Source organism: Crocuta crocuta, unplaced genomic scaffold, assembly GCF_008692635.1.
Source record: "Crocuta crocuta isolate KB4526 unplaced genomic scaffold, BGI_CrCroc_1.0 scaffold4, whole genome shotgun sequence".
Taxonomy (NCBI): domain Eukaryota; kingdom Metazoa; phylum Chordata; class Mammalia; order Carnivora; family Hyaenidae; genus Crocuta; species Crocuta crocuta.
Genome location: NW_027529996.1, coordinates 1,358,068 through 1,383,858, shown reverse-complemented (window position 1 = coordinate 1,383,858; position 25,791 = coordinate 1,358,068). Strand labels below are relative to the sequence as shown.

Below are 25,791 nucleotides of genomic sequence, written 5' to 3'. Positions count from 1 at the left end.
TCCCCAAGAACCTGATCTACCACAAGCTATTATTTCTGAGAGAGAGGTCAGTTGGGTAATGGTGTTGGTCTGGCAGTTAAAAATGAATAGTAGTATTTCGTCACAAGGTGATTTAATACTGATCAGAATTGGGTGATATCTATATCTATATCTATATCTATCTATATATCTATATCTATATCTACACACATATATCAGGCCCTGACATGCTGTCTCTTTTTTTTTTTTTTAAATGTTTATTTATTTCTAGGAGACAGAGAGAGAGACAGCGTGAGCAGGGGAGGGTCAGAGAGAGAGGGAGTCACAGACTGAAACAGGCTCCAGGCTCTGAGCTGGCAGTCAGCACAGAGCCTGACGTGGGGCTCGAACCCACGAACCGTGAGATCATGACCTAAGCGAAAGTCAGACGCTTCACCAACTAAGCCACCCAGGCACCCCTGACATGCTGTCTCTTATGTGGACTTGCCTTGTTCAGATATAGCACAAAGGTCAGAAGCCTCAGACATTGACCTTCTGAGTGGCCACCATCAGATGGCCTATGGACTATGCCATGGGTGTCTACCCTCTGTCATGAATTCAGGCCTGCTACCTCCCAGGGGAGCTGGATCTTGATAATGAGATTTTTAAAAATTTTTTTAATGTTTTATTTATTTTTGAGAGAGAAAGGGAGAGTGTGCACAAGCAGGGGAGGGGCAGAGAGAGAGCGAGACACAGAACCCAAAGCAGGCTCCAGGCTCTGAGCTATCAGCACAGAGCCTGACGTGAGGCTCAAACTCACAAACTATGAGATCATGACCTGAGGCCGAGTCAGATGCTCAACCAACTGAGCCATCCAGATGCTCCTTGATAATCAGATTTAAGTGGATCAGGAAGGAATTGGCTTTGGGTAATAAGATCTCTCTCTTTTTCCAGGACTGAACTGAAGAGCCAAGGGGAACAATAAAGTTTCTGTGTTTATTTTTACAAAGGTAAAGTGGTTTTAGCAAAAATTTAATGCAACAGTTCAACAAGTTTCCATTATATATTTTATGTCTCAATATAAGACAGTTCTTTGAAGATGTGTCACAAGGGGAAATCTGGCTGCATACCTGAGTTCTGCTAAATCCTAATCTTCTGCCCATATTTATGTATTACATAAAGCTTAGTTGAACTGTTTCAGGGTCAAACTTCATCTTAGAGAAAATGTACTCACTGCTGTGAAGTTGCTGCTTCCAATTCACAAACAAAAATGCCAATAACTTACAGAAAATAGAAATGCAATGCCACTTCTTAAGCATCAAATTGGCAGAAAAATAAAGAAGTAATAACTCCAAGGTTTGGTGAAGGTATGGATGGAAGTCTTTATTATATATTGTAGATAGGAATATAATATGGTAAAAACATTTCTGGAAAGCAAGTTAATACACTATACCAACAAAGATTTTATATGTGAAAATAATATTTACCAAGGAATGTCATTTTCTAAGGTATATCCTAAGGAAATAATCTTAGATTATAGATTTATCTGTGATTGATTTGTCTATTACAGCACTGCTTATAATAGCAAAATATTGGGAAAAATCTAAACACTTATCAGAAAATTGGTTAAATAAATTACAGAATATCCACATGGGCTTTTGCAGACATTGAAAATTATGTAGCAGAATAATATATGATGACATGAAAATAGTTTCATGAAATATTAAGTGAAAAACAGCAAAATAGAAAATAAGATGCAAAGTATGATCCTTAAAAAACTAATATAATCAGGGCCACCCCTGTGTGTAAGGCCCTGGGGAAATTTTTTTTATGGGATGCATCTCTTTATAAACAATTACAGTCACTCTGAATTAGAGTGTTAGCACCATACTAGCAGGCCCATCTCAGCAATCCTGGCAAATACCACTTGGCTGGTGGCTTACAGGCTGCTTTCTGGGAATGAGAGTCTAGCTTGGAGCCATGGATGACTGCAGGCATGAGATCCAGAACACCTTGGAACATCTGGTTGACCCCATGAATGGTGAGAGGGAAGCAGTAGAAGGTCGGAGAATGTTCCACCAGGGAGAAACAGGTTTTGAGCCCATGAGAACCCCCCGTCTGGGCTGAGTGTCCTGCCTGATTAATACTGCCAGCCTTGACTAGTCTCAGGCTCTGCAGGAGGACTTAAAATTTTTTGAAGAAGATGTTTCCGCCAATTGGTATCCATGAGGAACTCAGTCTAGGCTCTAGGCTCTAGCAATGTTGCCCTAGCCAGTCCTAAATGCCAGAGGAAAATTCAGACAATTTTGAGAGAGAGGGAGACAGAATCCCAAGAAGACTCTTTCTCTCTTTGCCCCTCCCCTGTTTGTTCTCTATCTCTCTAAAAATAAATAAAAATAAACTTTTATGCACATATGCATATATGATTGTATATGCATAGAATAATAATTAGGAAGATTCACACTAAAACTACTAAAGTAGTTATTTCTAGTAGTGAGTGGGTTATATTTTGTATTTAAATAAATAATTTAATAAAATTTTTTATAGTGTAAAAGAATTAATTTTGATTAAGGAAAGATTTTTTTTGTTTTTGCCTTTGTTTTTGATTTTGTTTTTTAAGAAAGAGTATAGAAATGCAAATAAGATGAACTAGTTGAGATAAAGTTTAAGAGAGAGAATCTCTAGTACATGGTCACCACTGGGACTTACCTGAACATTTTTCCCAGTCATAACAGGTGTCATAGCCACAGGATTCTTTCTTTGTGCTATTGGATGAAAGTCTTGTTCTTTCAAGACCCCATTCTAACTGTGCACCATCTTCGCAGGAACCAATATGTAGAAAATGGAGTTGCTGATTATTTAAACATTTCTCGGCCAAAAACGTACAAGCAGGCGAAGTAAAGTAATGGTTGGTGTCTGTATCAAACACACAGAGATCTTCTGAATAATGGCTGCCCAAGAGAGGAAAGCAAGCATTTGTATATGAAGGCTAGAAAAAAGGAGATGGCATGTAGCCAATACAATATATACATTAAAAATTTTTTTGATGTCTTTATTTTAGTTTGAGAGACAGAGACAGAGAGTGAGCGGGGGAGGGGCAGAGACAAAGGCAGACACAGAATCTGAAGCAGGCTCCAGGCTCTGAGCTGTCAGCACAGAGCCCATTGTGGGATTCAAACTCATGAACTGTGGGATCATGACCTGAGTCAAAGTCAGACACTTAACTGACTAAGCCACCCAGGAGCCCCTAGAATTTCAACTTTTTAAAAAACTTTTTTAAATGTTTATTTTTTTTTTGACAGAGACAGATCATGAGCAAGAGAAGGACAGAGAGAGAGGGGGACACAGAATCTGAAGCAGGCTCCAGGCTCTGAACTGTCAGCACAGAGCCTGATATGGGGCTTGAACTCACAAACAGTGAGATCATGAGCCAAAATTGGATGCTTACCTGAATTGCAGCTTAATCTTTATGTTACTCCCAATTGTCTCCAAATCAAAGTCTGAATCCTTAAATTCTGGTAATCAAGATCCTCCATAATTTGACTCCAATGAACTTTCCTTTCTAGAATTATTTTCCTTTCCTTTTTAATCTATATTACCTGGCAATTGTATCGATCATCTTCTAAAATTATAAGATTACTTTTCCTTTGCTGGCATCCGATGCCCTGCCCAATCAGCATTGCATTGTCTCTCTTCTATGCCTATCTGTGTCCAGTTTAATTCTGGACTATGCTTTGAAGGTAACCTTGATCAATCCAGCCCATGTAGTCTGGACCTCCTCAGAACTCTGTAACACTCATTAATTGCAGCACCGGAGTCTTATATCATTACGTAACTTTGCAAGTGTGTTTGTATAATGCAATTACATGCATGAACTTTTATGTCATTCGCTGGCTTACTTGCTTAATTTCCCTAAGTAGATGATAGGGATTACCTCCTAAGAGGTAATCAGGGGCCACAGTCCTTCTTTTGTTGGAGGACAAGAGCTAATTTACTCTAAATTTGAGGTGCTTCTCAATCTTTGAGTTAACAATTGGGGCATCAGTGTGTAAAATTATCTCTAGAAACTAGAGCTGAGAAGAAAAGGCCACTCCCTGGGTTCAGACAGCCTCAGCTGTGGGGCCAGCTGCTCCCACATACACCTTTGATGCTGAATAGAAGAGAACTGAGGACTACAGGAAGAGTCTAGAGAGTCAGGGAAGAGCTGAAATTCAGAGAGTTGCAGAGGACAGTCTGCATTCTCATGACTTGGTATTGTGAAGATAAAGAAAGAAGTTTCTTCTGCATTCAATGGGTACTGTGAATGTTGCAGGTACTCCCCGGAAGGCCATCTGTTGGATGAGGGGACTCCAGCAGCAAGAAGCTACATGATGGACCACTCCTGGTTAAGATTGAGGGGGGTAGATAGGACCTCCCCTGGGCTGAATTATGTTTGTGGAGTTATACCTATAGTGCTCCTAAATAAATAAGTAAGTCCCTAATAGTGTTTGTTCACCTGCAGCACAGAGAACATAAGAGCTAACTGGTGTTAGAGGTGAAGGATAACAACAGTCTGTTGGCTTCTGATCCCAATCAGTCTTCTCCTCAGTAATAGAAGTCCAACTTTATTCGAAATGCCTATGCATCCAGTCAAAGGTACATGTGGCCATACGAATAAGCAAATGTTAATGAGATGGAAGTGAGTGATGGGTCTTCCAAGATTCTCCTTAAAAATAGAGAAAATGTCCATTTCTGGTTGTCTTCTGCTCCTGCAGAGCAATCTTGGACCATGACATAGCTTAAGGATGGCAGAACAAGAACACGAATGAGCCGTGGTCCTCGCTGCAGTGAGAGATTCACCATATGAGCCTTAGATTGGCAAGCTCTGCATTTGTTTTGTGACATAGAGAAAGAAAATTTTATCTTTAGCTAATGCTGTTTTGAATTAAATTCGACTGTAAGTAGCCCTTAAATTAAGAAGGACCCTTGGGGTGCCTGGGTAGCTCAGTCGGTTAAACGTCTGACTTTGGCTCAGGTTATGATCTGACGATTCATGGGTTCAAGCTCCGCATCTGGCTCTCTGCTGTCAGCACAGAGCCTGCTTTGGATCCTCTTTCTCCCCCCCCCCTCTCCTCTCCCCCTTTCACATGACTTTCTTAAAATAAATAAACATTAAGGAAAAAAAAAAGGAGCACCCTCAACTTTCCTCAGTTTGTTCATTTAAAGAAAAGGCAGGTAGGGGCACCTGGCTGGCTCAGTCAGTAGAGCATCCCACTCTTAATCTCGGGATTGTGAGTTTGAGCCTCACACTGAGTGCTGAGATTACAAGAAAAGAAAAGAAAAGAGAAGAGAAGAGAAGAAAAGAAAAGAAAAGAAAAGAAAAGAAAAGAAAGAAAAGAAAAGAAAAGAAAAGAAAAGAAAAGAAAAGAAAAGAAAAGAAAAGAAAAGAAAAGAAAAGAAAAGAAAAGAAAAGAAAAGGCAGTTATAAAAACAAAGAGGAAACAGCTATCTAGTCATAACAGTCACAGAATGTATCATTTTTTTCTTCATTCTCTCTACCCCGGCATGAAAAATGAACTGACAAAAGGCTGTATATAATGCGTGAAGTCCATGTTCATACCACTTTCTCTGTTCTAAGCTTTTGGAGTCACAACCTTTCCCTATGCTTAGGGGAAAGAGGAAGGCTTTGAGATAATTGAGTCTGAAACGAACGATGGCCAGGAATAAGACTTCATAAAACAGAACTAAAACTGTCTGAATAAACAAATGCCACGCAAACTTAGGGAATGGGACTGAGAGATAATTAAGAAAGCTTGCTACCCGGTGGGGAAGAAATCAACAGAGCACAGGGGGGTATCAGTTATGTGAAAAATTAATATGTTTCGTGTTTGTGCTTCAAGAAGCTCAGCTCCTCTATCAAACCGGTTACACGAGCCTGGGTTTCCCAGTTTCCAAATACAGTCCACAGCGTATCTCTCACCTACAGTCTTCTTCTGGAGACATGCAAACGCATTCAGATCCCAACTGTTTTTGTCCCGGTTGACAATGGCCCTTTAATTTTGTCAAAACATCTGAAACAAAAGAAAGGGGGTAAAGACAGCGTACAGCATGGATTCTAAGCGATACATTCGGATTTCGTAGAAAAAGCAGTGGTGAAAAGTTCTCATTTATCTGTAGTTAGAGGATTCATTTTGCCTTTTCCAAGTATGTTGTCATGAAATATTCCATCTGAAAGGTCCTTTCTAGCTTTCATGAGTTGTCATTTTCCAACCCAAAATTGCTGTTAAGTTCAGAGAACTGAAAGAAAATGGAATTGGTGAAATTTCTGTTCATTTGTTCTTCAAATATTGACCGGGCAACTACAATATTCGCAGCACTGTGTTATGTTCTGGAAATAGTGGACTGAGTAAAATTTCACCCACATTCTATGCTCACAGAGCTTATAGTTTTGTGAGGGAGTGCAGAGTGACATGAATCAAATACACCAATACAAATAGAATTGCTCATGTTACTAGTGCTATTAAAGAGAAAGCATATAATCAAGAAAACTGATGTAGCAAGGAAGGTTAGGAATGGCAAAATGGAAAGAAGAAAGGGAAAATGTCCACAGCAAAGGAAACATCAGGCATGGAAGTTCTAAAAAGAGAGACAGCATGTGATTTTCCTGGAACTGAAAGAAGGCCAGTGTGGCTTAAATGCAGAAAAACGAGAGCATGGAACAAGACGAGGTGAGTGTGTGCCAGGCTGTGCAGTGTCTTATAGAGCTTTTGAAAGATTTTTGCCTTTATTTGATAAACAATGAAAAGTCTTTGCTGGTATAAGCCATGGGTCATATGACAAACTCAGGTCTGGATTCTGAAAAAGAAGTGAATTCTGGCCTCTATGTGGAGAATGGATTTGAAGAGACAGGGTGGCCAAGAAGGCGAAGGGTAGACAATCTACGGGATTATTATAGTAGAGCAGGTGAAAGGGGAAGGTAATTTGGACCAAAATGTTGAGTTGGAAATGGAGAGAGGTAGATAAACCTGTGACATATTTAGCAGACTGGATGGATAAAATTGCATGTTGTGGGTAAGTTATATGAGCTGCAAAGTATGGTTTTTAGGATTTCAGGTTGCATTAGATAATAGACATTGGTGCCTTAACTGTAATAGAAAATATTAGAAGATGCTTAATTTTAGGGAGGGAAAGGTAATGACTCAAGAGTTTCTGTCTGCATATGTTAAATTTAGGGTGTCTTTAAGTCACTCAAACAAACTAGGTCAAAATAGGTACATAAAAATGTGGCTATTTGGGTTTAAATTCAGTGGAGAAGTCTGTGCTAATGATTTAAATTTGTTATTATTCTATGGGAAATCATTGAAGCCACGGGTGAGCCTATTGTGTGAAACAAACTTCCCAGGACTGAATATAATCAGGCATCCATAGAACCACAATGGCTTTCGGAAGCAAGAAGTTGTCAAAGGATGGCAGTAGGCAGCTATACCCAAATATCCTGCCACGTTAGATGGCAGAACAGGAGACCAAGCTTTTATTTATTTTTGTAATGTTTATTTATTTTGAGAGAGAGAGATGGTAGGAGCAGTGAGAGAGAGAGAGAGAGAGAGAGATTGAGAGGAAGAGAAAATGTTAAGCAGGATCCAGGTCCAGCATGGATCCTAACTCGAGATCACGACCTTGATATTGAGCCAATATCAAGAGGAGGATGCTTAACAGACTAAGCCACCCAGGCGCCCCTTACTGTTGTTCGCTTTTAGCCTACCAGGTGGAAGATTTGGTAAGGGAAGGAGGTTTATGTTAAAGGCAAAAGCAGATATTAAAAATTGGTAGGTTTTCTTCTTTGCTATTTCTACTTCTGTGATCATCCACTGTCAGGAACCTCTGATAAAATTTGGTCCTTAATTTTCATGAACTTGGAGACCTATAGCAGCAGATAAGGCCTCAGATACTAAGCATTCCATTGATCTGGGGTTGTTTTCCTTTGCTTTGTTGTAGAGCGATACCTCTTTGCCCTTTGTAAATAAAGCCACCCTTAGGTCAGGGAAGGAGCCCAAGCTATACATTGTTTCCAAAGAGGATCAACTTCTAAGTATTTGTCATTACTGATTGGAGGTTGTCATTGATCACAGGCAGGGAGCCTTTGCTCCCTCAGTGTGTCAGGTTGAAGGCAGAACTGGCTCTCAGCTGCCCACACCACCTGGCAGTTTGTGAACAACGTGGAAATGAGAACACTGTGTTTGATCTTTGGAGTGCTGAGGTCAAGGGGAACTTGCAGAAGTGTCAGTTTCTCAGAGGAAGAAAAAGTAACCATGGAAGCACAAAACATGTCATTGCCTCAGGAAGCAAAATCCTTTTTCACATTGAAAGAATTAAAAATCTTTTCCTAACCGGGGATGGCCTGAAAGCCTCTTTATCTCACAGCTCTCCACACATTGAGAAGAAAGAGTGCTCAGTTTTATTGATGAGTTTCTCCCTCTTTCTGACTTCCCTCATTGATCTTTTTGCCCATGTTGTTGGAGAGAAAATACATGAGATAGGAAATTTATTTACTTTAGCTAGATGTAGAACATTTCATTCTCTCTCAGATTAGATCATAATCTCAATTTCTTTTCTAAACCCGGAGTCATGGGTGTGCGTGCGCGTGCATGCGTGCATGTGTGTGTGTGTGTGTGTGTGTGTGTGTGTGTCTGTACAGTGCTGTTGTTTGTGTAGAGAAGATGGTACCTAAGATACCCAGAGGATCTTAACCTTCGGAAGCCTGTGGTTCCCTCTGATATATATGATCAGGAGTCAAGTTAAATCAAGCCACAATATCAATCTCAAGTTCTCACAAATTTCCATGATCTCCCTCCTTTTTTTTAAATTTACTTACTTATTTTGGGAGAAAGAGAGAGAGACTGAGCAAGGGAGGGGCAGAGAGAGATTGAGAGAGAGAGAGAGAGAGAGAGAGAGAGAGAGCATCCCAAGTAGAACCTATGCTGTGAGTGTGGAGGCCGAAGTGGGGCTTGATATCACAACTGTGAGACCATGAACTGAGCAGAAATCAAACAGTCAGATGTTCAACTGACTGAGCCCCTTAGGTGCCCCTCAGTGATATTTCTTTATCAATAGTTGTAAGGTTATTTAATAAGTTAACTTTTCCCCTTTTCTTCATGCATTATAATACCCTAGATGAGGATAAAGAAGGCGACACAGCAAAGAGCTTGGGGAAGGAGTTCAGCTGTTGCTCAATTCCTGTTGACTCAAACTACCTGACCAAGGGTTTAATTTAGTCTCTCTCTCCCTTCTGCTTTTATGTAAGCAAAATCGGTCTAATCATAGTTGATCTCACATATATCTTCAAGGATCCTCTGAATAAAAATGAGACATTATTTGAACAATTGAAAAATTTGGGGGATATGAATTAGTAGACGCCCTTAACTGTCTTCCAAATAACTGACTTGCCAGGCCAAGTTCCCCAGTGTCTCCACGGTAGTTGCCTGGCTTCCAGGTTTATGGGCTCCTCTTGTTAGAGTAGGCAGTTAGATAGCAATGAGGAGGGGCAACGCAGAGAGGCCCCCCTTAGGTGTTATAAGGGGGTGAAGCCACCTGTTGCAGTAGAAGAACCCCCCCTCCCCCAACAGCTAGGAGAGACTATCCTGGGAAGACATTTCCCTCATTATAATATCATTTGCATTGCCATCCTGAAAGTCCCCGCCCCTAAAATTACCGTAACAGTTGTGAGCCATGCAAATAAGGAAAGGAAAGAAGTGGTACCTGGATTCCTGGAAAAAGTAGGCTGCTTACCTCAATGAATATTCCTCCCCTAGTTACTCAAAATACAGTAAAAGCTCGTAAACAGAAGAAATTCAGGGCAGTCACTCCCTGGAGCCTGCCGGGTCTTCTTCTAAAATATCCTTTTGCTTTAATAAGCTTTCCTGCTTGCATGCTCATCTGTGGTGTCTGTTCTGTCCTTGGATACTTTCTCGCCCAGAGACCGAGAGACCTAGGGCCTCTTGCAATCTCTTTTGGTAACACTCTCTTCCATAGCCTCACACTTCTGCAGCCACAGGCTTCTCAGTGTTGTTTGTTTCCAAATCCATTTGGGCCAGTTGTTATTGTAATTGTGTAAGTTGATTAAATATATCAAGTCATAAAATAAACTTTTTTAAAACAAAAAGTTGAGAATTTTGAACAATTAAAAGTGATTTGTAAAGATTTTGCTTTGAGTTAACTGGGGATGAGACTACTGTAAATGATTATGAAATATGTATATTTCATATATATAACTTATATATATAAATTTAAAACCATTCTCTAGTCAATTTGTTTCAAAACTGACTTTAGCATTTTACCTCTCTTCAAAACAACAGTTCTCAACTGTGCATGCGTTGGGTTAGCTAGAAGAGATTTTAAACGAACACCAAATACTAGATCCTCCCCAGCTCAGTGACATCAGAAGTAGGGGATGGAACCTAACCAGAGGTGTTTTTTTAAAGAAGTGCCCCACTTGGAGTTAAACATTGTTTTAGAGGAACTGATAATCGGATAACATAGGTGATGACTCATGTATTTGTTTTATTTGAGGAAGAAGTCTTGGAACTCAAATCAGAAGACTTTTTAGAAAATAAGAGTTTGGGGTGGGGAGGGGGCGCCTGGGTGGCTCAGTCAGTTGAGCTTCCGACTTCAGCTCAGGTCATGATCACGGTTTCTGAGTCTGACATCCACGTAGGTTGAGCTCTGTGCGGACAGCTCAGAGCCTGGGGCTACTTCACATTCTGTATCTCCCTCTCTCTCTGTCCATCCTCCCCCTCCCTCTCGCACTCGGTCTCTTTCTCTCAAGAATGAATAAACATGAAAAAAAAAAGAGAAAAAAAAGAAAGATAGAGCTTGGTCCTATGTCAGAAAATGGGTGGATAATAGTGCATTTCTGTGTTTTAAGTTAAAATAAAATGCTTAGGTAATTAAAAAGTAGCGTGCACTACTTTTTTATGGCTCTCTACTTTAACCAAATATTCAGTTTACCATTAACTCTGATTTTGTTAGATGACAGAGCTTGCACTCCCTCAAAATATTGAAGGACTGTATTAGAAAAGAAAATTGACCTTGCTTTCTAAAATGTGAAGATATCTACTTGACCAATAACTTCTTTGCTGCCTGATCTCATCATGACACAGGTTGAAATATAAAACCTAGCCTGTCAGTGGAAAATTCTGCTTTCTCCTCCCCAAACACCCTCAAGAAATAGCACCAGTGTGGACGCTATACTACCAGTTTTGGGGGGGCACCATCTCAGCAGACCCTAGAATCCTGAGTGCCACTCACCTTTTTCACAGGTGATTGAGCTTGAAATGGGTGGTGTCCAGGAATCCCCACTGCATGTGTACCGTGATGGCCCAGCAACAACAAAGCCTTTGGGGCAGGTTAGCTCAATGGATTCACCAATTCTATATAATCTCTGAAACGGTGAGATGGTCAGAACTTCCTGCACCACTGGCTTGAGGCACTGTGTCCCTGCAGGCAGAGAAACATTTCAGATGTGCTTAGGGGGGCAGAATACGCAACAAATGTAAGCAGATTTATGCAACCAAGAAGCAGTTTTAATGGGATGTACCGCATTGGTGCTGCTTTGGTGCCATATTTTGAGTAGAAAACTAGGGGTGGGGTGGGCGGGTAGAGGACCCAAGCTTCCCCTGAGAGACTCCTGCACTGAGACACTCCCATTTAGTTCCATTATCTGAGGTACACTTGCCAGGAAGTGGCTCCAGAAACTTCCAACTCTCATTACATTATTGGGACTTTTTCCTTTCAAAAAATACTTCTGCCCCTCTTCGCCCTAGCCGGTTCTCCTGAGAGCAAGTCACCACAGTGGGGATGGCACAGAGGCAGGTACTGGTCTCAGCTCTGTTTGGTGGGGTTCCCTAACAACTCGATGGCGTCCCTATTTGAGCCTTCTTTGAATTTTGTTTTGACTTTACTGTAGCCTACAAATGGGCATGTGTGGAGCTTAAAAGCTCCTCCCCTCTGCCTCCGTAAAGGATGTGGATGTGCTCCAAAGAGAAAACTGCATTTCACATAAAATCCCATTTCTGCTATGCAAAGAACAGAAGTATCCTCTTCCTGGGACTCATCAATTTGCATTAATTTGTCCATTAGGCAAGGCAGATGTCTGTGGTTAGATGTAGTTAGAGGACTTCCTGGATTTCTTTGCAAGTACATGCTTTGTAGTCCTGAGTCTATGAGGCTAATATGCAGGGGCATGAGAACTGAAATATGAAGATATTTTGAAACGGAATTTTAGCAGATGAATCCTATTTTCTGCTTCACTAAACCTTTTCACCGCGTTACTAAAAAAATAGTATGATGTACTGATCTCAGGGTGTGACTCTGCTCTAGTTATATGGGGCACATTCATCCTTCAGGGCAGTCATGCAAGAAGTTTGGCCAGGGCTCACGATGGCATTCCACATCTCCCTGCCTCCAGGTCCTGTCCGGTAAGCATCTGAAGTACTGGTATCCGACAGTTCTGAACCCAGAAAGGCACGAAATTTCAACTTCTTCCCCAACTGCGTACAGTTTCTTTTCATTCTAGAATTAAAATAAAAACCAACATGTTATCAATGCCAGGAACGGTACCTCTCAACACCTCGGGGTCCTTCTGGATTCTTCCTATTCCTTCACTCCTGTATCTGCTCAGGGACAGAGACCTCTCAATTTCTGCTTCTAAACATCCCTCAAAGCTTTCTCCTTTTCTTTGCGTTGTATTACTTTTGAGTAAAAACTATAGAGATGAGATCTTTAATAAAGAGCAAAATAGAAAAAAGGTGAATTTATTCCTGGAATGGAAACATACAATCTACTTTTATAAAAAGAATCATTAGAATAATGAATCACTATTTAAACCCTTTGTGTGCTTTTAAAATTAGAATGTTGATCATTTTAACAGTTTTTGTAAGCAGCTAGAAAAAATAAATCAAAAATTATGTGGGTATCTGGATCTGACAAATGTAATTTTGAGGATTATGTTCTAGGCCAGGGAATAGAAAATTTTCTCTATAAAGGGACTCCAAAGTCAATTGCAGGCTGGTTTGTTTGTTACAACTACTCACCTCTGACACTGTTGCCACTATAGACAATATGCAATAAACAAGTGTGGTTGTATTCCAATGAAACTTTGTTAAAAAAAAAAAAAAAAGAAAAGAGAACAGAAAAGAAAATAAAGGGCTGGCCAAATTGGGGCTGTGGGCCTTAGTTTGCTGACTCCTGTTTAAAAGATTCATTCTCAAAGTGTGGTTCTGGAACTAGCAGCATCAGTATTTTTTTTGGAACTCGTTAGATACAGCAGTTTTGGGCCCTGCCCAAGATCTACTGAATCAGAAACTCTAGGCGCGAGCCCCAGCAATCTGTGTTTTAACAAGCCCTCTAGTGCACTTTAGAGTTTGAGAATCTCTTTTCTAAAGACTAATTGACATTACCTCACTCCAAAATATTTCCTCCACTTAAAATCTTTAAGCAGAAGACAAATGAACACAAAAGGTACATTAGCTCAGAGTATTCTCCATGGATATTTATGTGCTGGCATTGGAGAATTGAGGGTTATTGATCTTTGAATATAAATATAATACAGTTGGAAAAAGATTAATTTAAAGGCTTCACTGAGTTGAAGAAAGCTAAAACAATCTTTTTAAAAAGTCAAAATTAATTAGGGAACATGCCTCCTGTGATCAATTTTAAATATTACATGTCTCTAATTTATCCCTAAAGCCACAAACCTATCTGAAAAATATATTTAGTTATTTTTAATCATACAAACATTGTGGCTCAATGAATAAAGATAAAATTAAAAGGCATTAAAATTGTATTGACTGCTTAAGAATTCTACAGGTTTCTAACCTAAGGCATTATAGACTATGACATCTCCTGTGACTAGTTTGTCTCTTTGCACGTCTTAGGTAGGGGATTAGTTTGCTCAGACTCATAAATAAACAATGAGATCTTAGTTGTAGATCCTTACAAGTCATCCAAACCTATACTGTGACCAAGTTCCACTCTCCATTCACATAAGGGGACTTTAGTTTAGGAATTAGTAGTGCCAAGGAACCTGCTGTCCTTTCATCTAACAACCAGGTATGAAGACCTCTCCAGGAAATTCAAGACAGAGGAGTGATAGAGTGTTTTTTTAAGTATTCATTTTTAAGTCGACAGAAGATGATTAAGCTAAGAGAACAATAACCTTAAATAAAGGAAAACACATACTTTTTAAATTGTATTTTTTGGAATTTTAAAAAATGATTTGTTTTTGAGAGAGTGAGGGAGAGTGCAAGTCGAAGAGGGGCAGAAAGAAAGAGAGAGGGCGACAGAGGATCCAAAAAGGGCTCTGCCCCGAGGGCGGAGAGCCCAGTGCAAGGCTCGAACTCATGAACCATGAGATCACGACCTGTGCTGAAATCAAGAGTCAGATGCATAACCAACTGAGCCACCCAGGAGCCCCTTAAGTTCTATTTTTTGAACTTTAAACTTGAAATGGAGGTCAGGATGCTTACCCGGATGAATCCATTTTCTGGAGGAACAGGCTGAGGACACCCAGAATCTGATTCTGTGTCAGGGAGGTCTACTTCTTTCACTGCTTCATTGTCACTGACACATGGCTGTCCACTAAAAGAGAAAAATAAGTATGTGTGCATGAATATGTGAATGTATATGCATATTTAAAAAGAGAGTAGACATTAGCAAGAAATGGGTACACCAGATCCACGAATACATCGCTAATACACTGTGTTGGAATAGGTAAAACTCTGCTTCTTTCTTTACTCAGCAGTAGGAAAGCAAGCCTTCCCCGGGGCCCACCCTTACGTGTTCTCCATGATGGAAAATGTGCAGTGTTCGTCTTGCCGCTTTTCCCCCTCACAGGGTTTCCCTCCTTGCTGGGGGGCAGGGTTGTTGCATTGCCGGGTTCTCGATCTCTTATAAGTAGTATCACACGTGCTCCAGGGAGACCAGCAGCTCCAGTTCCCGTCCACCGCGTCTGGAACACAGCAAGGCCACCCATCCACCCTGGTGAGGCTGACAGAACCCCGCTGTGAAGCCAGGCCAGCTCTGTCTCCTCGCTTTTTAGCTGTGTGATTCTTTGAGGAATATCACAGGGTTCCCGTGAGGATGAAAGGAAATTACCTAGGAGAGGGCCTGACACCTTGCCTGATTTCCCTTTCCTGTTCCCACAGCCTGAATGAAATGGCAACAATTATGAATCATTTTCAACTATCAGCACCGTATCACACACATATGTATATGCATGTGGATATGAATACATATGAACTTCTTCTGAATAGAATATATATCACAGTACTTTTTTTTTTTAATTTTTAACGTTTATTTTTGAGACAGAGCACGAGCTGGGGAGGAGCAGAGAGAGAGGGAGACACAGAATCGGAAACAGGCTCCAGGCTCTGACAGCACAGAGCCTGGTGTGGGGCTCGAACCCACGAACCGTGAGATCGTGACCTGAGCCGAAGTCGGACGCTTAACCGACTGAGCCACCCAGGCGCCCCATCACGTTACTTTTTTAAAGGTCACAGAATATATTTTCAACATCCCCTTGCTAAGGAGAATTAGAGAGCCATGAACACTGTTAGTTCTGTATGAAAACTTTGGTTGTTGGCTTAATTTATCTCTTATTACGAAGCCATTGTCATTCTACATTATAGCGTTCTACTGTTATAACAACAGTATTACACATTTTATTTTATAGTATGGTTTATTATTATATTTTATATTATAGGCACTGTGCTGCAAAATATATATAAATATAAATATATACATGTAAATATACGTATATGTATAAAATCTTCAGGTACATGCTGGCATTGCCCCCATTTTATGGATGAAGGGATTGGGGCATAGAGGGGTTAGGGGACTTTTCCAAGGTTGTATAGCCGGGAGGTTACAGCCAAGAATCGCTCACACCAGGGCTCTTTGACCTTAGAGTCTTTTTACAAACTTATCTTCCTTGTGAGTTTGGATAAGGTGGAAGCTGCTAATGGACATTTTGTCTTATCTGACCAACCTAGAATACCTTTTGGAGGAGAAAAGAGGCCTACCTTCCCTCCCGCCCCCACGGTGTCCGATACTCACTGGATTTATAATCCGGGGAGCGTCTCTCACAGTTCTCTCCGTACGTGCCGCTCTGGCACACACACAGACACTCCATCCCTGAGAGTGTGGGGCGGCCATTATTAGGGCACGGAGCACACCGGCAAGGGTCAAACTTGGCCGCGTATTCTCGAAAAGCTTTCCTGAGGTTGTTCCTTCTGGTCACCGCACAGGGGATGTTTCTCACCAGGTCGGTGATGGGGGCAAGCTAAGGGCAGATGGTAGAGAGGAGGTCCAGTGCATCGCATCCCTTTGGCATATGTTGCCATCCCAGCTCAGTTCTCATGGCCTGAGAGGAGAGGTCTGGAAAATCCTACACTTCAAAGGGATTATTGTAGAACATAGCATATCTGCCTGTTGAACCAGTGGAGAAAAACCCTCTCTGTGAGGGTAGGGGAGTTCCTTTTCTTTCCCTTCTATAGTGGGTAGAGCAGCTCTCTGCAAGAGTAGCTGGCTTCTCTTGTTCCTCATGTGATGTCGCTGGGGCTTACTTTCCCTGGGATCCTATTGTGAAGGAAGCCTCCCAGGCAGTGTCACTTACTTGGACTTACATCACATTACTTAGTAAGCACCAACTGGGTGCCTCAAGGTTCTGAGAGAGGTGAACGAGAGTCGGGCAGCCCATGACGGCTCTGCTGAATGCTCTGCTGAAATCTCATTAGGTTTGATTCAAGCAGAAAAATCCAGAGAGGGTGAGGAGAGGCTTTCTGTGTTCTTGTTTGCAGGTACATGATTGGCTTTTGGTGGAACCAGATGACAAAATATGGAGCAGGAGAAACTACCTCGCCCGTAGGATGAATGAAAGAATTACAGTAACAAATAATGGAGGTAACACAAAATCAGGGCTCATTTTATTAACGTTTTAAAGCCTCAAAGGAATGACTATCTTGTACAGTGTATGACTCGCAGCTGCCCGGCCAGATCTCACTTTCCCACCATAGCCTGTAGCGCTCAAATATCTTCCTGTTGCAGGTAAATTATTTTATTTTCGTAACGATTGAATTCCTTTATCTTCATTTAAATGCAATAAGCAGAACAGCTTCTTTGAGGGCTTTAAAAAGTGTGCTTATGTTTTAGTCAAAACTGGTTCAAAATCGCATATGACTGATATGTGGGCAAAGTATTCTCTAAATAATAAAAGTCACCTTTTCATGTAATCACAACAAATATAGGACAGGTCATTGTAATCCATGGTGCCAGAAACAGAAAGCCAAGTGGATCTAAGATCCCATTTATCCCACAGAGCGATAAATGAAGATTTAGGAGTGCTCACTGAATAAAAAGATGCAATAAAGTATACGAATCATATTTATTGTACACATGGGGAGTATACGTGTATACTTAAGGCAAGTTTGAACAGTTGTATTCACTAAATTCCTCTTCCTGGTATTTTATATATGCTGGGAATTCTAAATACTGTACCAGAGAATGCTTATTTCAAAAGCAAAAACAATCAATGTGTAATCTAACATTTTTTAAAAAGTACATTGAGCACATATACTAAAGAAAGATGTTTCCTCTATCATCTGAGAGGAAAATAGAAAAGGAATTGTGTGGTGTATGATTGGGACTGCTAGAGAGCTACTTCAGTTTTCTTACCCATGATATTTTTTACTCTTACCTCAAAGTCAATCACAGCGGGATTTTCCTTCACGGATTCTAACCACTCAGCAAATACCTTCTCATCAGGACTAGAGTTCCCTCTTTCCCACACCAACTTGGCTGCGTACTCACTTCTCCCACCTCGAATCAGAGAGATGGATTTCTCTGTTCCCTGCAAAACCGAGCCTGCAAGGTGTTTTGAGAAAATTATTCACTTAATTCTACTGCAGATTCAAACTTTAAAGAAAAGCCTATTTGCACAGGAGCAGAAATAGATGGTAGTCATGCAGCTCCATTAAATAAGCTAGTGAAAGGGCACGTGGGTGGCTCAGTCAGTTAAGTGTTCAACTCTTGGTTTTGGCTAAGGTCATGGTGTCACGTTTGTGAGTTTGAGCCCTCCGTCAGTCTCCAGGCAGAGTCTCCTTGGGATTCTCTCTTGCCCTTTCTGCCCTTCCCTGCTCGAACTCTCTCTCCCTCTTTCCCTAAGTAAATAAATAAACTTAAAAAAACAAGCTAGTAAAAAGCAAGAGAACACTCCTCTGCCCTACAGGGAGCTCAATAATAGAAATGATAACAATGTTACCAGTTACCATTTATGAAGCAGCTTGTATATTGTAGGTACTTTGCACATATTGTCTTGAGTAATTCTCACAACAATGTGGAAAAGTAGATATTATTAGAAACACTGACTTTGAAGCTAGAAGCGTTTTAGCCTGGAACGCAGGTAGAGTTGCTGGAACTGGCAAGGGGGTGGGAAGCTGAGATATTAACCTGCCCAGGTCCGGACTACTCTGCTCCCTGCTCTTTGATGCTGAACCTCCCACTTTTGACTTATATTTGCATACATCTTGGCCCTTCAGAATAACATAAATCACATGGTTTCTGATATCCCATCAGTTGACTGCCATGCTGGAGACTTCCAATTACAGGAAAAGCTGATAGAATGCTTTTAAGCTTAGAGACAGGTGCAAAAGCGTAACTAACCAGAGAAAGAAAAAGTTAAACCTCAGATTAAGAGTTGGCACGGTGTTCCTTTGGAAGCAATGAGATTTAATGTAAACAACACAGATCTTTTACACAAATTTTCAAACACAATTTCTGTCAACTAATGGGGTCTTTAATAAGGGTAGGAACTGAGGAATAGGAAATAGTAGGGAGAAATAAAAGCAAATGAAAAGGAGGCGAGTGATATGGGTGAGAGTTAATGGCATTAATTTGCTGTTTATTGTGAAGTACCAGTAAGGATTAGCTATGCTTCCACTGTTTAGAAATTCTAAGGGTGGGGGCGCCTGGGTGGCTTAGTCGGTTAAGCGCCCAACTTTCGCTTAGGTCATGATCTTGTGGTTCGTGGGTTCGAGCCCCGCGTCGGGCTCTGTGCTGACTGCCAGCTCAGAGCCTGGAGCCTGTTTCAGAGTCTGTCACTCCCTCTCTCTCTGACCCTCCCCTGCTCATGCTGTCTCTCTCTCTCTCCTAGAAATAAATTAAAAAAAAAATATATATATATATATATAAAAAGAACTTCCAAGGGTGTCTGGGTGCTGCAATCAGTTAAGCATCTGACTCTTGGTTTCAGCTCAGGTCATGATCTTTTGGCTTCTTAGTTTCAACCCCCATGTTAGGCTCTGTGCTGGCAGTACAGAGCCTGCTTGAGATTCTCTCTGCCCCTCCCCCATTTGCACTGTCTCTGTCTTTCTCAAAATAAATAAATAAGCTTAAAAAAAAAAAGAGACTAGAATGATCAGAACAATGGGTGAAATACTGTCTCTGTGAAGAAAGTAATATGATCCTTCTCAAAGTTTGCATAAGATAACACAGGGGTATAAGAAGAACAGTTTAGAGGTTTTTGTATTTATTTTTCACATAAAAATAGAGAGAAAATAGTATCTGCCATTTTATCATATACGGGTTGACAGTAGCTCTGACAAGCCAGTTCACATGGACTGATACTGTGTATTTTATGAATGGATTGACACTAGTAAGTGTTAAATATGATAACCATAGGATCCTGAAGGAGGAAGCATTAAGTCTGTTTATTACTCCATTAGCTAGTTTGAACAGAATTAACTCTTACAAGTGAACAGTGGTTTAAAAAGATTTCAGGAAGAGGGGCACCTGGGTGACTCAATTGGTTTAAGTCTCTGACTTTGGCTCAGGTCATGATCTGTGGTTTGTGAGTCTGAGCACCGTGTTGGGCTGTGTGCTGACAGCTCAGAGCCTGGAGCCTGCCTCGGATTCTGTGTCTCCTTGTCTCTCTCTGTCCCTCCCCTGCTCACACTATGTCTCTCTCTCCTTCAAAAAATAAATGAACATTAAAAAAAAAATTTAAAGATTCCAGGAAGAAAATGCAGATTGAAGATGGTACTAATCTTGCAAACATAAATAAAACAACTAGTAAAAGGAAGAACAGATATTTCTTTCTTTTTAAAATTTTAACATTTATTGTTTTTGAGAGATAGAGGGAGACAGAGCATGAGTGGGGGAGAGGCAGAGAGAGAGGGAGACACAGAATCTGAAGCAGGTTCCAGGCTCTGAACTGTCTGCACAGAGCCCTATGTAAGACTCAGACTCATGAACCGTGAGATCATGACCTGAGCTGAAGTCGGATGCTTAACCAACTAAGCCACCCAGGCGCCCCATGGAAGAACAGATATTTCTTATACAAGCTTCTCATAAGCCACAACATGAGATTGACACCAAAACTGCCCAAAACACACAAAAAATTTCAAGGAGTTTTTATGAAATATTCTTTCATCATTATAATATGAGCGAGACAATGAAGTACATTCTGTTTATTTCATAGAGGCTATCTTTTAACATTTTATCTTTTCTACATTTATATATATTTTGTATACATACTATATTTTTAGAAGAATATATAAAATTTGTATTTTTTTAGTAAGTATATTAGGAATATATAATAACAAAAATTAATGAGATCATTACAGATTTAAAAAGTTTGGAGTCCAGTGATTTAATCCGATGAGCTCAGGATTAGAAATAGACAAATTATGTTTTTGTGTGTGCTTTACCCTTCTTCTTCTTCTTCTTCTTCTTTTTTTCTTGAGAGAGAGAGGACACAAGTGAGTGAGGATCAGAGGGAGAGAGAGAGAGAGAGAGAGAGTGAGAGAGAGAGACAGGATCCCAGAAGGGGCAGAATGGGAGAGAAGTGGGGCTCACCCAAAGCAGAGCTTGTGTTTCCCCAAAGTGGGGCTTGAGCTCACGAACCATGAGATCATGACCTAAGGTGAAGTCAGATGCTTAACGTCTGAGCCACCCAGGCACTGTGTGTGCTTTACTCTCAAATGTGCTTTGATTTTAAGCAAATTGTCATCACAATTCACACACATTTGTGGCGAATCTTCTATATGCCAGGTACTAAAGACTGAGAGAAATGCAAAATATGCCTTTTGTGTTTGAAGGACTTAGACTCTCTACGAGGAGACAAAATAGGTACATATAAATACCAGTACAACTATAGAGAAATAAAAACAGGAAAGAAGAAAAGGGGAAATGGAAGGAAGGAGAGAAGGAAGGAAAGGAGGTAAGAAGGGAGGGTAGGAAAGGGAAAGAAAGGTAAACAAAAAGACCAGTAAAACAGTTTTGCTAAGTGTCACTGAGTGGTCCAGCAAAGAATGATTCCTGTTTTCAGGGAAGTGTAAGAATTCTGTGATCTTAGGCAATGGGGGGAGGGGGGGAGAGGGGGATGTTAAAGGACTTTGAGGCAAAGCTAAGACATGGTGGGGGGCAATGTGCTCCCAGCACGGGGGCAAAGATCTGGAATGAGGGGCACATTTGCCATGTTCTGGAGGTAGTGCCTATGGACATCCACTTGACTTCAAGTTGAAGGCTCAGGTAGGTGGAAAGCAGCAAAACAGAGGATCTGGATGTAAAGCCAAAGAGACTGGACTTCATTCTCTAGGTTTACCAATGACTACATTCTCTAGAAACGTTTGATTTTGAGTTGGGGAGTTGACACAATTCAGGTGTATTAGCAATGTGTCACCTGGATAGCGATGGATAGTTGATAAACTAGTTTGGAGCCCATTGGAATAGTCTCTGATTTTGCAGCGTCCTTTCCTTATTCCTACAAGCTGAAAACTGTGGGTCCATCTTTGACATTTTCTCATCTCTTGTTGGATGGATTTTAGAATTAAGTAGTTTTTGTTTTTTTAGCAAGTACTCAAGAATGTGTATTCTTAGAATTCTCGTGTTTTGAGATGTCTTCCTGTTACCTTTATATATAAAATTATTTTTTCTCTCAGAAATTTGTGGACGTTATTGTTTCATAGCATTGAATTTAGCTATGGAGAAGTCTGAGGCCAGCTTTCTCTTTGTTGTTTTTGTTGTTCTGTGGGAGACTTGTTCTTTCATCCAAGATACCTGAAGAATTCATTTTTAAAATCTTGGTAATTAGTAAATTAATTAGAATTTGTCTTGAAGTTGTATATTTAAACAGTATTTCTGATTCATATAATCAAAACAAATTTCTTCCTTTATTTCAGGGATATGTTTATAGTTTAAAAAAATTTTTTAAACAGTTTTTCTGTTTAATTTCTTGGTATTTCTATTTCAGGAACATGAATTCCACTGATTAAATTATATTTGTCCTCCCATTTCCATTAGATTTTCCTTAACTGTTAATATCTACATTTTTCTCTATATCTATTATAAATTATTTTAAATCTTTCCTATATGTGATTAACTTTCCTGATTTTATTTTCAGACAATTATATTTTGTCCTTGTAGTATCTAATTTATTTATAACTATCATGGTAATATTTCTCAGTGTTTGTCTTCATACCTTAGCTTTGAAATCTGTCTTTTCAATTAATCCTTACAATCTTTCTGACTGTGACCACCTGATTTGTTGAATTCACATTCTTATTAAATTATTTTGTTGCATGAAAAATTGGTTCAGACTCTATATCCATTCTTTGGTTTATATTGTTAGGTTATTTGTCTGTTTTGCATGCTCTCCTTTTCCTTCCTTTTATTTATTTTTTTTGCTATAATATGAACGCCTAGTTGTCAAACCAACCGTTCTCATTTTGCTCATGCTTACCATGGGCATGTACGTGTAGACCATCTCTATACTCTGCTATTCAAAACAACCTATTTATTATTATAGTAAATATTTTATTTTCATTTGTTCCTTGTCTGTCTCCCCCAGAGAATATAAGCTTCATATATTGGGAGTTTCTATGATTGTTGCTTCCCTTTGTTCTTAGCAGAATGAGTAGCAATCAGCCAGGCCAAGTCGGAGAACAAGAGAACTTTACACAGAGGAAGGAGTTCTAAATAACAGCAAGGCACAAGAGAGAGCATGACTTATTTAGGAGACTATCTAGTTCAGTTAGGAAGAGACAGAGAGAGGCTGGAATTTATCTTTAAGGCTATACGAAACCACGATTAAGGCATGAGAGTTTCATGATAAGATTTGCCTTTGAAAAATTTCTTGTCACAAGAAATGTGTAGAATAGATTGGTGGAAGTCAACAGGACCAGTTAGGAGGCTTCTGTGGAAATCCAAGTTGCAACTAATGAGTGCATGGGGGTGAATGGGAAAAATTCTAAGGATGTAGAGTAATTGGGGCACCTGGGTGGCTCAGTCGGTTAGGTGTCCGACTTTGGCTCAGGTCATGATCTCACAATTCGTGGGTTCGAGCCCCGCGTCAGGCTCTGTGCTGACAGCTAGCTCGGAGCCTGGAGGCTTCTTCAGATTCTGTGTCTCCCTCTTTCTCTTATCCTCCCCTGCTCACGTTGTCTCTTTCTCTCTCAGAAACAAATAAAACATTAAAAAAAAAAAAAGGATGTAGAGTGATTATGTATTGGATGTGGAGGCCAGAAAGAGGGAGAAGTTCAAGACAACACTCAGGTTTCTGGAGCCTTATTTACATACCTCTCTTAGATTCTTATCATTCTGTATTTTTAATGGTTGTTTGTATGTAAAGTTACTTTGTAAGCTCCTTGATAGGAATGGTTGGTTGACACCCGTCTTTACGTCACAATGCCTAACATTGGGTTTGGGCCATGGGAAGAATCAATAAATGTTAAAGTAAACAATCTAAGTATAGGATCAAGAAAGCTTTTAACTATTTCCCTCTTAAGTAGTGCTAGATATTTTATTTGCAACCTCCCCCTACCACACAGAAAGCTTTGAGGTAGATGAATGAAATAAATGAAAGTTGAAAATATTTGCACAGGTAAGGGACACCTGGGGGGTTCATTTGGTTAAGCGTCCGATTCTTGATTTCGGCTCAGGTCACGATCTCACAGTTCTTGGGATCGAGCCCTACATTGGACTCTGCGCTGACAGCATGGAGCCTGTTTGGGAGTCTCCCCCTCTCTCTCCCTTTCCCTTGTTGATCTCTCTCTCTCCGTCTCAATAAATAGACTTAAAAAAGTAGCACTGTCAAAGTGCTCCACTCCAATCAGTGCAGCCTCAGGACACACTGAGTAAACCGCTAAGAGAGAGAGCTCTTACCTTCGTATTTCTCTGACATCTTGTTTGTGGTGCATCGATGTTCCACTTTTTTTTTCTTAAAACCAAGGATGCGTTTCTTGGTTTCAATCCGGACACAGTTTCGGATTTCTTCCTCTGTTAAACCTAGGAAATGGAGTACAAACAAAACATTGTGAGAAGGCACCACTGAGAATTCTTCTCCAATTTCTATAAGCTCGAAAAACTCACAGCCTTCACCTCCAGATTCAGTCCTTTATAGGCCCTGGGAGGTCCTGAACGGAGATCAGGATTTGTGAGCCCCTGCTGTCTCTGGCCCTAAGAAGCACATATAACGTAGGTGTGGCCCATCCCACGGGGTCATGTCGGCCTTTCCCTGGTGCCTACACACAATGAGCCTCGAAGGCTGCCTGTCCCAGTGGCCACAGCCACTGTATAGTCCTGCAGGACAAAGATGAGCACATGTTGTGTGTGGTGCCCCAGTCAGGCCTTCTTTCTGGGCCACAGCTGTTTCTGTGAGGCCTGAGTCCACCTCACTTTTTTGCCGCAGCATCGCTTAAGATGGAAATCTTTTTTGTCACCTCTCCTTTCCCGAACACTCATTCTCATGCTTGTCTCCCCGAGTCGGCTGCTCACGCCACGTGTACCTCCAAAACCCTTTTGTTTGTCTTCAGAGACTTTGACTTCCTGACCTATGGATTCTTCTCAGTGTCCTCACTGACTACTCTGTCTCTCGTCATCATCATTCCAGCCTGTACTCAATGTTTCTTCTGTTGTCCCTGAGGGAGGTGGATGCTGTCTCATTCCCAGCCCCCGGGGAGTGGGGGTCGATACCTTCCTAGCTTCTCAGTGCCGCCATAGGATGACTGTGCAGATTTCAAAGTCTTGGCAAAACCTGATGCTTGGGGGCTTAGGCTGGTCAGTTCTCATGCCTTTAGTCCTCTTTGTTCTTGTCTTTTACCAAACTTGCAAGCATCATTTGTTGAAGATTTGGCATCTGAGTCCCTCTTTCCCACCACAGTCCTTGCCTGTGTTCTCAATGGCTTCAAAGTCTATGCTGTGTCAGGGATTAAGTGGGACACAGTGCAAGGGAACAGGTCTGGCTATTTGTAGACTGAACTGGTGCTGCCCATCTGGGCTAATGCGAAGAGAATCAGTGTTTCCTCTTTCTTAAGAGCCTCCTAAGCCTCCTGACCTGCTACCTGAAGTACCACAATTAGAATCCAGATTTTGGGTTTTGTTTTTAGTGCAATTTATTTCAACTGAAGTATAGCTGACACATGAATTCAGTTTTTTTGATATTTAGTTAAAAATTGCCTCGCAGAGTATGAACACACAAGAGATACAACTGTTAGGATCAGCTCTTAAGCACCTTAAAGCAAGGTAGTTCATCAAATACTGATGGTCGAGGTTGTAGATTATAATCGGCAGAGGAATGTTTTTAGAGCTTGAGGCACAGTTCAGGTGTGATGCTGAAATTGAATCCTAAAGGCACAGATGACTGAGAAATGAGGTCAAATAGAAAGCGTCGGGGTCTGCTGACTTCATAGTTTTTTTCAATAGTTTGACACATTTGAAGAGATGCATTGTAAATTGGCAGAGAAAAATTCTTAGTCGGAAGTCCTGATGTTGACCTTGCATCTTTAACTCTAACAAAAACAAACA

At 40.7% G+C, this 25,791-nt stretch overlaps 1 protein-coding gene across 1 annotated transcript in view; it reads right to left on the bottom strand.

The window, feature by feature from the left end:
* Nucleotides 1–25,791, bottom strand: part of C6 (complement C6) — a 57,719-nt gene that overhangs the window by 3,407 nt on the left and 28,521 nt on the right. The window contains exons 8-16 of the mRNA XM_077763425.1: nucleotides 24,151–24,273; nucleotides 17,687–17,853; nucleotides 16,048–16,273; nucleotides 14,770–14,941; nucleotides 14,460–14,571; nucleotides 12,372–12,504; nucleotides 11,242–11,430; nucleotides 5,918–6,008; nucleotides 2,668–2,909 (exon numbers count right to left, since the gene is read on the bottom strand). Of these exons, the coding sequence (XP_077619551.1) occupies nucleotides 2,668–2,909; nucleotides 5,918–6,008; nucleotides 11,242–11,430; nucleotides 12,372–12,504; nucleotides 14,460–14,571; nucleotides 14,770–14,941; nucleotides 16,048–16,273; nucleotides 17,687–17,853; nucleotides 24,151–24,273 (1,455 nt within the window). The remainder of the gene's footprint in view (nucleotides 1–2,667; nucleotides 2,910–5,917; nucleotides 6,009–11,241; nucleotides 11,431–12,371; nucleotides 12,505–14,459; nucleotides 14,572–14,769; nucleotides 14,942–16,047; nucleotides 16,274–17,686; nucleotides 17,854–24,150; nucleotides 24,274–25,791) is intronic.